Source organism: Triplophysa rosa, linkage group LG1, assembly GCF_024868665.1.
Source record: "Triplophysa rosa linkage group LG1, Trosa_1v2, whole genome shotgun sequence".
Classification (NCBI taxonomy): domain Eukaryota; kingdom Metazoa; phylum Chordata; class Actinopteri; order Cypriniformes; family Nemacheilidae; genus Triplophysa; species Triplophysa rosa.
Window position 1 is genome coordinate 1,074,854 of NC_079890.1, and position 14,674 is coordinate 1,089,527.

Sequence of the window (14,674 nt, forward strand, 5' to 3'; positions counted from 1 at the left end):
TCATTTATACAAAAAGGCCCTTTGCCTTTAGCCTGTTTACTAAATTGGGGGTGTGAAAATAAAACGATTTTTATCATTATTACAGTGCGTAAAGTGCATATCAGGTACGATGGGAAATATTTATTTTAGACTTGTCAAACACATTGAGGCTAAATTGAAAGAACTGCTTCAGGGCGCTGTTGCCATGAAGTGAAGTTTGGGGCTGCATATTGTCACTTGTTTAGCTCTTGTGTAAGCAACGATGTAAGACTGTAATGATTAAGTCTTATTTATATTATAATGCAAAAGTTTGAACAGACTTTATTGCTAAAAGGCTATAATAAAAGCAGAATTTTATTATATTTTCGTTAAAATATGAAAAGCTACTTTTTTCTTAAAGAAGCAGTTCACCCAAAAATACAAATTCTGTCACCATTCACTCACCCTCGAGTTGTATCAAATCTGTTTAAATGTCTTTGTTCTGATGAACACAGAGAAAGATATTTGGAAGAATGCTTGTAACCAACCCGTTCTTGGCCCCCATTGACTCCCATAGTAGGAAAATTGCTGTATAAATCTCTTTGTTCTGTTGAACACAAAAGAAGATATTTTGAAGAAGGTAAAAGCACACAGCTCTAGGGCATTTTTGACAAATATCATTGTAATTTTCCTACTATGGTAGTCAGCGGTGCCTCAGAACTGTCCGTTGCTAACATTCTTCCAAATCTTTCTTTGTGTTCAACCGAACAATGAAACGTATACAGGTTTGGAACAACTAAAGGCTGAGTAATTCATAACAGAATGTTATTTTTTTGGGTGAAGTATCCCTTTAATTCAGTCCCCACTGTGATAGGTCAACTTGCCTCTGCTCTGCTGCAGGGCATCTGTGATCTGGACCTTTTTGTTTTAGGTGGTGAAAATGTCCAATGTCTTTTCAGAATTCAGGACTTTATGTTTTGTCTCTTAGTGTTTGTTAAAAATAAATAATTATTAGAAAATTATCAAACAAATTCATGAACGATGTAGGCTCCTTATAAAACATCAGAGTTGTCTGTTTGTTTGTTTGTTTTCAGTGTCAAGTATACTGCTGATGGGTCGCAACACGCACAGAACAGAAATCGAAAACATTGACATTGCAAACAAATTGGCTTGTCATAGATAAATAGGCTAATTGTTTTAGCACCCTCATAGGCCACCACCCCTTTATATTTCTAATATTTTAATTTTCAATATTTTTTGGGGAAGGCATGTGTCACGTCCACACAACAGACAGTCACTTCTAAAGCTTAAATGTGCGTGTAATCGGCAATCGTCTGTAGAGCCGTGACGTTCCGTTCTGATGATACCATTTTAACATCCATTCATCCATTTTCGAGTTATCACTCATTGCCACGATCCCAAGTCAAATACTTTTGATATGATTGTAAGAAATGATTGTAACGCTTTTTGTTTTTTAGATCATGTGTATTATCATACAGTTACAGCTCAATGTGAGTCACGTCGGAGGGTGGTGGTCCTCGTTATTTTAACCCCTTTAGTTATAATCTCAAACAGGTGAAATTGATGTTACTCCTCACGCCGTGTTATTATTCTGCTCTGACATTGAAAATCCTCGCAGATTTAAATGACACCTAAAAACTCGATGCATTACAATGTATTTGTAATAAAACAGTGTTGAATTTAAAAACTAAAATTAGGAGAGTTTGACTTAGAAATTAGTTCATTTAGTAGAAAACCATATTGAAAAGTGTAATGCGTGCAGCTTGCAGTAGTATGTTAATCCTGATAGATTTAACAATGTCAAGATTTATGAAGTTTTGTTTAAAATTTCCTTGTGGTCAAGGCTGATGACTTAAGACAGTAAAATATTTTGATATTGAAAAATTGTGAAAAATGTAATATTGAAAATAAAATATATGCTAATGTGGTATATAGAAAGAGACAATATTTGAAAATATTTTACATTTCATGCAGCATACAACAAAATAAAAACTGTTTAAAACAAACTATTTTAATGAAAAAAATCTGAATTTTTCGTGTTATTATTATTTATTTGTTTTCAGCTGCATATTTTCTATTAAATATGAATCTTCCATCGAAAGATAAAAGTGTGCTCAGACAGAACACAAAACGCGGAACAAAAATGCAGCTAAATCTGATGTTACTTCTATTACGACAGCACGAAAGTGTCCGCTCATAAACTATTCCCGTATCACACCATTTCAGATTTTTATATTTATATGCTACATTTTGTCAAGGAGAAACATGTTTAAAAAAGATAAGCCGTTCTTCAAATAACAAGAATGGTGTTTTTACATTTTTGTTCACACCAGCTCTCCTTCTAATATATTCGATCAGATCTATTCATAATATTAAACTTCTAATGTTAATCTCCAACCACCATGAGAGCTCACGTGTCAACTCTCACAACATCAGCTCGACCTCATCTCACCACATGAAACTATTTAATGAACAGATGGATATCGCTACAAACGATGACAAAAACCAGTAATATTACAAGTTAGAGAATATAAAGAATATAGTAAGATGCAATAATAATAGATTTTATTACGCTGAAACGGCCGTGAGTTTATTTGATGGAGACTGACACCTAATGGATGCTCGACGCAATGGTTCATAAATATTTTGAAAGCATTTCAACTCGTCAACTTTATTTGTTTTAAAAGTAAAAAAAGACAAGACGACACACATCTCAACAAGGCAGACCAGTAGCTAACATTATTTGCGCTTTTCTGCACGTCTGATATATATTGTAACTGTATTAAACATTTCGTTTCCAGATGTCAAAGCACTTTTAAAAGGTAACTATCATACTACACAACTCGCAAGATCTTATGCCATAAAAACAAAATCTCGGACATTCAGTATGAAATGGCTCCAACGTTACACGATGGCATTAAGAGGAATAAACATGAATGTAGACCATATGTGGTTTTGAGGCACTTTGGCTCTATACAAAAAAATGACGAAACTAAAGGTAAATTGGAGCCCTTTATGTGTTGATCTCATTAATATTAAATAGGGCAGAAACCATTTTAATAAAGACCAACATATGTGACTAAAATAACCTGAGCGATTATACATTAAAATTCATTTCAGTAGACGAAATACAACACTCGCACTCGTTAGACGAACAATTCCAACAAGGTTCATATCAAGAAAAAACGTTTTTGGGATCAGTGTCGCCCCATAGTGCTTCATTCACAGCTTTACATCTCCTTCTCAACAGTTATAATCAGATCAGAATTGCGTAAGAAAGTGCAGTTACGAGCATAAAAGCAAACTTTTTCTTTTAAAAGTAACATTCAGTGGTTACACTTGGATTCAGTTAGAGATCAAGCACAGTGTTTGATTGTATTCTTTAAAACCTGAAAAATGAGAAATCACAGAGAGCTATGAACAACAACAGACCATTCCTGCATTCCACTGTAACAGTACAAACATGCCTCGTCTTTGAAAGCAGATTAAGACCCTTCGCTGGGTTCTGGATTGTTGGACGTTCTGCCCCTCGCCCTCATATAAGGGTGGGACGGGTGGACGGTATAAGTCTGAGGGTCCGAGGGTCAGTCAAATCCCTGCCAGTCGCTCTGCTCAGAGTCGTACTCCAGCTCTGCTCCCATACACCGCACGCCTTCCAACAGCATGGGAGTCCCGTGATGACGGTCTGACAGAGAATTCAACAAGAGAGGAAAAGTGCGTCTTTATGGCAGAAAGACTATGACATTAAACCGGGCTTCTTAACGCCTTGTTTTTGAAGGAATTCGGCCCAAAAATGAAAATCATATTTTCACCCTTATGTTATTTAAAACCCATAGAAACATCACAGTTTTTAAAGCAGGGTGGTCAGTGTTTTCTTTTTTTTTTTTAAAGTCCTACCGGTCCGTATGAGGCTGTCAACAACGTTTACTCTTATAAACTTTTTAACCTTTTGATGAAAATATCATTCAAAACCTTTGTGTTTCACGGCACAAATAAAGCGATAAACAGGTTTGACACTTATCCAGTTCTTGACCACACCGAGCAGTTCTCAAGTGCACCAGTAGAGGGCAACAAATGACCTTACAATCACTGTTGATATGACAGTAACTTCTACAAACCAGTCTGATGTACGACTTACCCATGACCCGGGCATGAACTTTGACCTTGACACACACGTTCTCTTTACTCTCACTGAGAATCTGAAGCTCCTCACACATGACTCCCTCCTGATGGGCCATATATTCACACGTCACCCCGAGACCACCTGTCACACGAATCAACAATTTGTTCATTCTGTTTTTAGGGAGAATGTTGCAGATTGATTGACAGCTTTAGGTTTCTTTGATCAGATGGTACTGGCGCGACACATGTTTGTTGAGAGTCGAGCTCACCGTCTGAAGTGGGAGTTAAATGAGTGATGCGGAGGTGTGGATTCGGGATTGGCGCCGGACACACGTCTTTCCCAAGCTCTGGAACCCGAGGAAGCGTAAACACAATCTCGTACCTGTGCTGCGTCTTCAGGAAGCCCACCTGTGTCAAGTGAGAGAGAAACAAGTCTTGTGACGCTACACGAGCAGTCACCAAACAATTTAAACTGATATTAAGAGTCAACAGTCACTGCTCACTTGTGTCACAATAAATGTGCATGACTTTAACTTTAAACTTTAAGCTTTTATACTTTAAGCTGTATCTGGGCATCACAATGATATTAACAAAGTCAGAGACTGGTTATCCTCACATGAGCCCTCATCACTTGATTTAAACACACGGAAACTGTCTGTTTCTATGGCAACACAGGGCATTAACAGGGCACAAGTTAGCTAAAGTGTCACTGTCGTGCATCTGTTCAGGATGAGCGTGTGTGTTTGTGAAGGAAAGAATGAGTGTGTGTGCGGTGTGTTTTAGTATGGAATCAACGCAATTCTTTCTACATGAGGCCCCTGGTCTTTTTTCTACATCGAATATCCAGTTTCCCCCAAAACACATTACATTACATTCAGACAAACATTCAGTCAGGCAAAAACCACACGTGTGATTGCTGAAAAAGTTTCTTCACGTTCATCATTTTGTTGCGAAACATTTGACATGACGCCCTTCCTATTCTGATTTAATTTCCGTCCATAACAGATAATAAAGAGAAACTCCTAAGTCAAGAAACATAACTCCTCCTCACCTTAACCAGGAAGTGTCCATTTGACTCGGGTATCACCATGACGACAGAGTCGTGCAGTTTCTCGTCGAAGTGCACATGAGAGTGAGCGGCTGCGGCGGGTTCCGCTGTGAAACGAACGCCTGACGTCCTACAAGACGCTGCAGGAGGAAGAAAAGCATGAATTACACATGAACAGAAAATGAGCTCTCTGAACGTCCTGGGGCATCGTGCATCAACGCCGCGTACGCCAGCTTTCACGCTCACGGTTGGATGTCTTCCCTTACATACGATTGGCTCATTTTCCTGGAAGGCGGGACTACCTTCGCTAGAGCGGCCATATTGAGCGTTACGTTTCCTTCCTATTCACAGTAGGGACAGTAGCACATTTTGTTAATATCTATTATCTAGAAGTGACATGATTGGCCACTGATAGAAACGTCAAATTAGAACGATTGGCGTCAGGGCTAACATTGGTGGTAAATTTGGAGGCTTTGTTTGTTAGAAACTGCTCATGTAATAAGTGGCCACAGACCAACATACCCTGAATAAACTCCATCTGGGATTCATTGGATCCCTGAGCTCGAGAATAAAAATAAATGTGACATTACAAAGTCCTCAATGTAGGTCCAGGGCTAATGCTGTGGGTTGATGCTTTTTTACAGAGTTACAAAACACATAACCATTAAAATAACAACAACACGCTCAATAGTATTTAGGCTGAACTGGACTGTCCCTGATGATACTGAAGAGTTTGGATACGACCTGGACATGTGGTGTCGAGCTTGAGTTACAAAGATGTGAGCCAGGAACACGAGGGCATTTGCAGAATGAGCGATCGCATTACTGGCCTCATCACAGAAGTTATGAGACTGCATCTGTTCTCCAAATGTAGAGCTCTATAAACACTCGCAGACATGACAAACACCTCCGCCAATCGATGTCTACAAAATACTATCAGTCCTTGAATGATGCTGTAATACACCACAACATCGCAAGCATCCCTCAGTGCTCAACCAAAAATACATGTGTCACTTTTTTTTGTGATTTTGTGAAAAGTGAAAAACTTTACTGCTCTTAAAGGGACAGTTTAGTTTAGCCTCTTTCTTCAGTCAAACACAAAAGAAGATATTTTGATATTCTTTAAATGATCTTCTTTTGGGTTTTGCAGAAGACTTTTAAAATGACATGATGGTGAATAAATGATCAAATATTTATTTTTAAGTGAACTGTTCCTTTAAGACAGACACGGATGAAGCAAAAGCCCACATTTTGCTTCAGCTAGATCAACACTGACTGAGCAAAAATACTGTTTGAAGTTTATTAAAATCTCAGCGTGAAAACTAGCAAACTGCCCTAAACTCCATAAGTAAATCCAGATCTGTGAGAAGCAGTTTGAAGTCAGTGAGGTAAAGTAAACCAAACTCAAATTATGTGGTGGCTGTCTGTACAAAAGTTAATAAATGTCGTGTGACAAATCAAATGTCAAGTAATCAGCTGTAATTGTGCAATTTCACAGTTAATAGAGATCAGGTTTATTGCTGTGTTGTCCAACAGTATGGTATATTCAGCCTAGCCACAGAAAAAAAATCTCAATTATTTTTCTCAATTTACTATTTATTGGTATGTGTGATATGTGATTATTTTTGTTTCATTCTGTGAACTGCTAAAAATATTTCTCCCAAATTTCAATTAAAAATATTTTTTCTATTTGCATTAATTTGCAGAAAACTAAAAGATGCTCTGTGTTTTATCACAGTTTTCATGTGGCTTGTCATGCTGTCAGTCTTTCACATTGCTGTTGGATGACTTTATGTCACTCCTGAGGTTTGATTTTGTTAAAATTAAACAGACACTGGACTGGAATGAACACAATACATATAAAAATACTAAATAAATAAACATTAGGGATGGTCTTTTAACCTTTTCCGTGGCTATATATTTGGCACAAGAAAATTACCTAATACAAACAACGATGCGTGCAAGTGGCATTGTCAAAATTACAAACGAAAGGCCTTAGAAGGTTTCAGAAGAGAAAAGGTCGAAAGAGAGAAAATGAAATAAATAAAGAGAAAGCAGCATACCTTTCTGAGCAGCGGCCATTCTGGTGTCAAACAGAAGAAAACTGAGAGAAAAACCTCAGTCACGGACTCATCGCACTGAAAACCTGAAAAGAGAAATGAGTGAGAAAATGAAGTTAGGAGTATAAACACGAGAGGGATTTGTGAACATGTATAGGAGGGATATTTAAAAAGCAAACTGAGAAAGCGGAAAAGAGGATATCATTTGAACCCTTTTAAGAGGCTTGTATTGTTTTGTTAAAGCTGACGCAGGTGTCTACTGTCTAGAAACATAAATTCAGCCGCCAGCTGCCATAACACAACCGTACACTCCATAGAGAGCGTTTTTCCAAAGGCATTAATGTAAATGACATTTCGTCTCTCTGGCGGGTGACTGTGCCTTTATACGTTGCTGTGACTTTGACGGCTTGAATGAATGTGGAGAGTCTCTTCATATTCACAACACATACCCCAGAACTTTGAAACACACAGACTGAAATTAAGCCTAATCATCGATTTATTCCACAGAGAAAGCGAGAGCTAAAACTGTCTATTGCCTTTCACGAACACCTCCTCAATATTAAATGAAAACCTGACAGCTAAAACAAGATGGTTTACATTTACATTTATGCATTTGGCATACGCTTTTATCCAAAGGTTGGAAAAGATCAAGAATCTAATACTGATTGCACATTAAACTGAAATGTTAAAATGCAATAAGGCACCATGGGTGTGTCGACACGCAGAAGTGTTTCCGCAGCAGGTTTAGATATGCAGAAAACAAGCCTTAGGGCTGGGAGGTGTCAACATATCATTGCCACGAGATTTATAACATTTGATGTAAATACGTGGAAGTGGCGGACTGCACAAGTGAGACGCTGAACGCCAAACTGTGATTAAGGAACGTGGAAAATATAAAACAACAGAACCCTGAAAAGATTTAGGTTGGACTCTTTTGACCTGGGCCTGTAAATAACTGGGCCTAGCAACCACACAGAACACCCTAGCAACCACAAGGCAAAAACAAGAGACTCACAACAAGCCAGAAACTGTGGTGGGGTTTGCATGGGCACAAAATCATTACATGTTCTTCAGAAATGGTTGAAAATATAGTCATGCTATCTCATAGCTGATTGCACAAAAACACAGCTTGTTATTGGGTGTGGTTCCTTACTTCCTAAATCATTTTGCTGTTTACACAACCTGACATCAACATTTAATGACATTACAAACCGAACTTTCCAGCACTATCATATTTAACGTTGAATAATAATCATTGCCTCTCTCTCCATCAGTACACGGGTTTTCTAGCTACACCATCATAAGTCCATAAAAACATGCTCACGCAAAACGCTTAATTCGCGTTTGGTGTGAACACAGTGTACGGTACGCGGTGAGCGATGGAATCAAATATGTTTATCTTCAGCTGCGCCTGCCGCATAGAGCCGTGCCCGTGGATGTTGCAGGATTTTGGATGCACGAGCACCGCCACTGTCGCTTACCGCATGTTCCCTTTTAAAATGAACTGGACAAACGCGACTGCCGCGTACCGTGTGGCACTCTGAAAAGTTGAAATATTTTCATCTCGATGCCGCGCCGACGCGCCTAGAAAAACGGGAGCGTCGCACCGCATGCGCATCGCGACCGCGTCGCGCCTGTCTACATTTTAAATAGCGAACTTGCGCGCGCAATAGACGCGAAATGTGAATCGCCCCTTATATTGCTTAATGTTTGTAAAACCCCTAATTAAACAACAGAAATTCTACTGGATTTAATGGTCATAATGGGAATTGTATTGGTTTAAATGGAAACTGTAATGGTCTCTACGGGTAATGTGTTGGTGGTCTGTTGACGGGATCTGCCATGTTAATAAAATCGAGTTTTCATCAACTTTAGTGACTAGTCTCAAACTGAAGACTGGTCTATTTGACTTCTGACTGAAGAATGTGTGAACCTTTTTTACCATGGTTTTACTTTAGAAACCATCGTTAATCATGGTATTTGTGGTAAAATGGTGTTCAATCTGCAAAAAAAACAATACACTTCCACTTTTTATAAAATTATTTCCCCAATGTTTATTTTCGAATCTGTTTTTCACACTAAAACAATGAAATGAAACGTGTAAATAATGTAAAGACAAACACATGTTGTACGTGTAGTTTACGCGCGTGCAATGCCTCTGGTCGAATTCTTGAATAAACACATCAACGAGCGTCTACGTGGTATAAAATGTACACTTACCTGTGATGGTAAAGTGGTGACGCTTGTCTAGTATATGAGATTTTATTCTACGATCACTGAATATCAAGTAAAATCAACTACGTACGCTTAACAAACACTGCACCCGTAGATATTTAAACCGCAGCTTCCGGGTTAACCACGTGACCTCCTGCATAGACCCCGCATTGAGCGCCTGATGCTGCGATACGACAACGGCGGCGCCATATTGGACCGGGCAAGACTGCTCTAGAACACATGCATATGAAAGGGGAGCTGCGTTTTTCTGGATTAAAAACATTATCATATTAAATGGTCTGCGTGGAGTATTGAATTTCTTTCGTGGTATAATTATCGTCGATAGTTATTCATTGTCATAAGGAATTGTGAAAAATAACCCTTGACAAGCAGTGATTTGGCTTGTCATCATCCTTATCATCATCATTTTTTTGAGTAAATTATTGTGAAGATATGATAAGATAATTTAACATAGGCCTATTTTAATGAAATAATTAACATCTTAAGACAAAGGACAAAGCCCTTAAGTGGGGGTTTTCCTGGGGAAACATAGCCTACCTTAGGGAAGGGATTTCTTTAAAGTCACCATGAAACGGAAGTTGCGATTGACTTCTTTTCTGTATCGTGACGTTATCCGAGTGAAACAGCTTCTGAAATTAGAAAAAACTGTAGGGCGGGGCTTTATTTTGCCCTTCCCTTTTTGATTGGTTTGTTGTAAGTTGTGCCTGGAGGGGAGGGCTAAACATGCATGGTCAGTATAGTCCTGAGCTCTTTTTTGTTGCTTACATCATGTGGTGAAGTGTTGTTGTAGAGAGGGGAAATGGAGCTTAATGTTTTTGTTTAAAGATTACAAGTGCAAATTAATTTAAAAAATGCACGGATAAATTAATTATAATAATCACTGCAACACTGTGTAAAACACTTAGAATTTTCCTGTTTGATTGCATGGTGACTTTAAGAGCAACAAACCTTCACCCTTAATTCGTAGTATTCCATGATAGTTTCTGTCTAAATACGGAAATAGAGGAGCGGTTGCCATAGTTACTCTAAAAAACATACATACCATTCAATTTATTAGACCACAAATGTAACATTACAGCTATACTAATACATTTGAGTTGCGAGCGGTATTTACAGTACATTAAAAAAGATGACACTAAAGAAGATATTCTTTTAGATTTTTCTTAATTTAAGGGTTTTCGTGCAACCGGTCACAGACATTCTACTAAGCATAATGCTTTGTGTTTTCTTAATCTAGTTATAGATGCACATTCATATATAATACTTTGAGTATTATGTATAACAGTTAATATCTTGAGTAGTGTAAACAGAAATAAGGAGGCTTCTTCGCTTGTTGCTAGCAGGCATGAATTAGATTCACTGTAGTTCCTCCTCGTAGGTTTGGGTACTGGCTAAATGTCTTTTTCACATCCAGAACATTTCCTGAAATCAACAAGGTTGCCTATTATGTTTTCGAAGTGCAATCAAAACAATCAAATTATTAACTGTGTTTACCATCAAAAACAAGAGCCATTTTCTCTGGTTTCTTGCCCATCTGTTCACATGCCCCCTTCAGTAAAACAGAGATGCTCTCAAGTGGAAACACGTCCACCGTCAGGGTCTTTCCAGCACATATTACAATAATGTTGATGCCGTCCACTTGAGAAGTTTCATCAGGTTGAGGAGTTAAGGGGAGAGGCTGCTCCGGTGCCTGCACAGTAGCTGAAATAATGCAAAAACAAGCTTGCCATGTTGACATCGGATTTTGCATGTACACAAATATTTCTTTTATACAATGACAAAGAATACAAATAAAAAATAGTCTTCACTAACAGAGAACAAATGTATTTTTCTCCCTGCGATAACTGAATTAACTAGGTAAGTTTTCTAAAAGAAAATGTGAGTGGTTCTTGCCGTGGCAAAACTCTGTTATGATAGCATAGGATAGCACACCCCATGTCTCTACGATGTTCTTATGCAGATATTTTCTAAATGGTTGCTTGGGTACTCTATTTGGTTGCTAGGGAGTGGTCTGGCACCTGACAATTGATATTGCTCGAAGCCGCAAATGAAGCGAACAAACAGCCATGTCTCTATGTTCTGCTGCTGAGATATAGGTTTTCGAAGTGGTTGCTAAGGCACTCTGTTTGGTTGCTAGGGGGTGGTCTGGCAGCTGACTGTTGATGATACTCAAAGCCACAAGTGAAACTGACCTACCTCTATATTTCTATTACACTGGGCTGAAAAGATATCTGAAGAGGTCTGGTTGTACAAGCTGGAAGACCAGACAGTAGAGCATTGCAGTGGTCCAGTCTGGACAGGACAAGAGCCTGGACAAGAACTTGCATAGCATGCTCAGACAGGAAAGGTCTAATTCTCCTGATATTGTAGAGGATGAACCTACAGGACCGGGTGGTGCTGGCCACATGATCCGCGAAGTTCAGCTGATCATCAATTACCACTCCCAGATTTCTGGCCGTTCTGGAAGGAGTAATGGTTGATGAACCTAGTTGGATGGAAAGGTCGTGCTGAGTCTTCGGGTCGTTTTTGCAAGGTTCAGCTGCAGGTGATGGTCCTTCATCCAGAGTGAGATGTCATTCAGGTGCGCTCAGAGACCGTCGGATCATTAGGCTGAAATGACAGGTGGAGCTGTGTGTCATCCGCATAGCAGTGATGGGAAAAGCCATGTTTCCGAATGACAGAACCTAGGGACGTTGTGTATAACTTGATACACACTTGAAGGGACTTGATAGCTATATGATGATCCTGAGAGACTGATTTGTTGCCTGTGTAAAATAAGCCCACCCCCATGTCTCTATGACACTGTGCTGCAAAGATATGCCACAATGGCAGTCCCTTCACCATTATATGTCCATGGACAAATAAGAATAGGGATGCTTTGCATTGTGTAAGCACCACTAATAAAACATATTGTTCATACTGCACATAAAAACACCACTGATTACATCATTACTCAGAAGTGGATGGACTGGATAAAATGAAAGTTTGCCGTACGTATGTTTGAACTCTCTGGTGGCTCTCCCTCAATTGTTAAACTGAAGTCAGGGGTTAAGCTGCTGCTTTCCGGCTTCACCGGCTCATTCTAAGAGATCAAAGAGACACCATGAAAGCATTATTAGAAATAAAAGAAACAAAGTATTATTATTAAGTGAAACTTTTCAAAGCATTTTAATCAGTTTAGGGTACAGTGACAGTCAGACAAATGACACAGAGTCAAGATTTTCTTACCTCACCAAAGAAATAGCTGTAGATGGCACCCATGTTGGCTTCAAATGTGTTGAGTCTTGTGTGGAGCCTTTATATATGCCGACTGGCTGTGTCACTTTCATTTTCTTTTTAAATGCAAATATTGAATGAAAAACTTTCTATGAACTTCCTTTCAAAATTCCCTGTGGGTTGGACTACTGGAGATGATTTATTACATTTAAATCTCTCGGTGTCTCAAGTGCACGTCATAAATGATTCAGAGATCAGAGTCCATTGATCATGAAATAGGAATAGTTGAAGGATGGTTCATCCAAAAATTAAAAACCCCCCATGGACTCCCATTATTTCCCCTACAATGGCAGTAAATGGGGGAATGAGATCTGTTGGGTTAATGACATCTTTTCCAAATATCTTCCTTTGTGTTCAGCAGAACAAAGAAATGTATACAGGTTTGGAACAACCTCAGGGTGAGTAAATGATGACAGAATTTTCATTTTTGGGTGAACTTTCCCTTTAAAGGCCCTGTTTGTAGGTTTTTGACTGTACATAAGAAAAAAAATACCATTATACGTTCATAGACATTTAGGAATCAAGCAAATCTCACTTTGGCCATGAAAGGCTACCAATTGATCTAGATCAGATATCGTGGATTCCACCCTTCCCAAAAAGCCTGCGTTGAAGTCATGGTTAAATGAACAGGTGTAAAATTGCATCCGCCACTTAAAACCAATCAAACCTGTTAGGGCAGTTTAAAAACATTGCTTTGAATGTGTAAAGAAACTTTAACGTTTACGTTTTTTACCTTTTATATGTTGTATTCAGGCGTTGTGTGCTTACCCCTCTGTTTCAAGTATCTAGGTAGGAATGGTTGGATGGTTGGTTTTCATATTATTATTATTATATTATTTCTGTCAGTGATGGATTGTTTCTGTCTTTCACGGAGCCATCCGTACCGTTTTTCTCTTCCGCAAGAAATCAACAATTTTGTCTTAATCCGAAAATTGCCGTGCAGTGTCAAAAGAAGTATCACAACAGTTGTGTTCAAGTCTGTAAAGTTGGTCATTGCAGTGGTTTTAATGGAAATGACTGGTGGGAATAACATTCCATTTTATTGGAATAAGATTAATAACACAGTACTCAAAGGACCTTACGTAATGGTATTTGTAATGAAACCGAGTAGAATTTATTTTCTTTAAATGTTTTCACGCTTGGAACCAACAATGTGTGTCTTGCTGTGAAGCGAAGACCTAACTGAATATTGTGAGGCACTTTTCTTAAATCTTCTCACACACTAATTTCAATGCTGTCAACGTGGAGTCCAAATAAAAACGTTTCATTACCAGGGTAGACCTTGAAAGTTATTCATGGTCATGTAAGAGATTTTAATTGTGGGTTAATAATTGTGGAGACAGGACAAGATGAAATAACACAAAACAATTTACTAAAATAAATAAGAAGGTGTGCCGGAAGTGAAGGGCCGTCCACGAACGCACGCAGTAACGTTTGTTCATGTTGTCACTTTGAAATTGTCTGTATTCCTACATTATACTTATAGTAGTATAGAGGAATACGGAGGCTTCTCATGTCGCAGTGGTGCTGTACATCTGCTAGCAGGCATGAATTAGATTCACTGTAGATCCTCCTCGTAGGTTAAACTGACTCACTGTCTTGTTCACATCCAGAACATTTCCTGAAATAAATAAGGTAAGCTATTACTTTTTTGAAGCGCCATTGGGACAGAATTCAATACGATCCATTTATTATCAATGTTTACCATCATAAATAAGATTCATTTTCTCAGGTTTCTTCACTGCCTGTTCACATGCCTCCTTCAGAAAAACAGAGATCCTTTCAAGTGGGAACACGTCTACGGTCATGCTCTTTCCAGCACATTTTACAATGAAGTTGATCTTGTCCACTTGAGAAATTTCATCGGGTTGAGGAGGTGAGGCGACAGACTGCACCGCCGCCGCTTGATGTTGATCTGAAATAATAAAACAACATAACTTATATTTCTTTCATA

At 38.6% G+C, this 14,674-nt stretch overlaps 1 protein-coding gene and 1 long non-coding RNA gene across 3 annotated transcripts; both read right to left on the reverse strand.

Moving 5' to 3' along the window:
* Positions 1-2,634: 2,634 nt before the first annotated feature.
* On the reverse strand, positions 2,635-10,310 carry LOC130552195 (adipose secreted signaling protein). 2 transcript variants are annotated; one of them, XM_057330385.1, is made up of 6 exons: positions 9,982-10,310; positions 7,213-7,295; positions 5,153-5,289; positions 4,371-4,509; positions 4,118-4,243; positions 2,635-3,664 (listed from the first exon to the last, which is right to left on the reverse strand). In XM_057330385.1, the coding sequence occupies exons 2-6, from the start codon at positions 7,229-7,231 to the stop codon at positions 3,564-3,566; spliced, it is 522 nt and encodes a 173-aa protein (XP_057186368.1). In that variant the 5' UTR covers positions 7,232-7,295; positions 9,982-10,310; the 3' UTR covers positions 2,635-3,563. The 2 variants fall into 2 exon arrangements, with proteins under 2 accessions (XP_057186368.1, XP_057186359.1); XM_057330376.1 differs by lacking the exon at positions 9,982-10,310 and adding an exon at positions 9,430-9,570.
* A 1,028-nt stretch (positions 10,311-11,338) lies between these two features.
* Positions 11,339-14,632, reverse strand: LOC130552201 (uncharacterized). The gene is made up of 4 exons (XR_008962690.1): positions 14,426-14,632; positions 12,673-14,341; positions 12,439-12,526; positions 11,339-12,054 (listed from the first exon to the last, which is right to left on the reverse strand). It is a non-coding gene; the product is annotated as an uncharacterized LOC130552201 (long non-coding RNA).
* Positions 14,633-14,674: the final 42 nt, after the last annotated feature.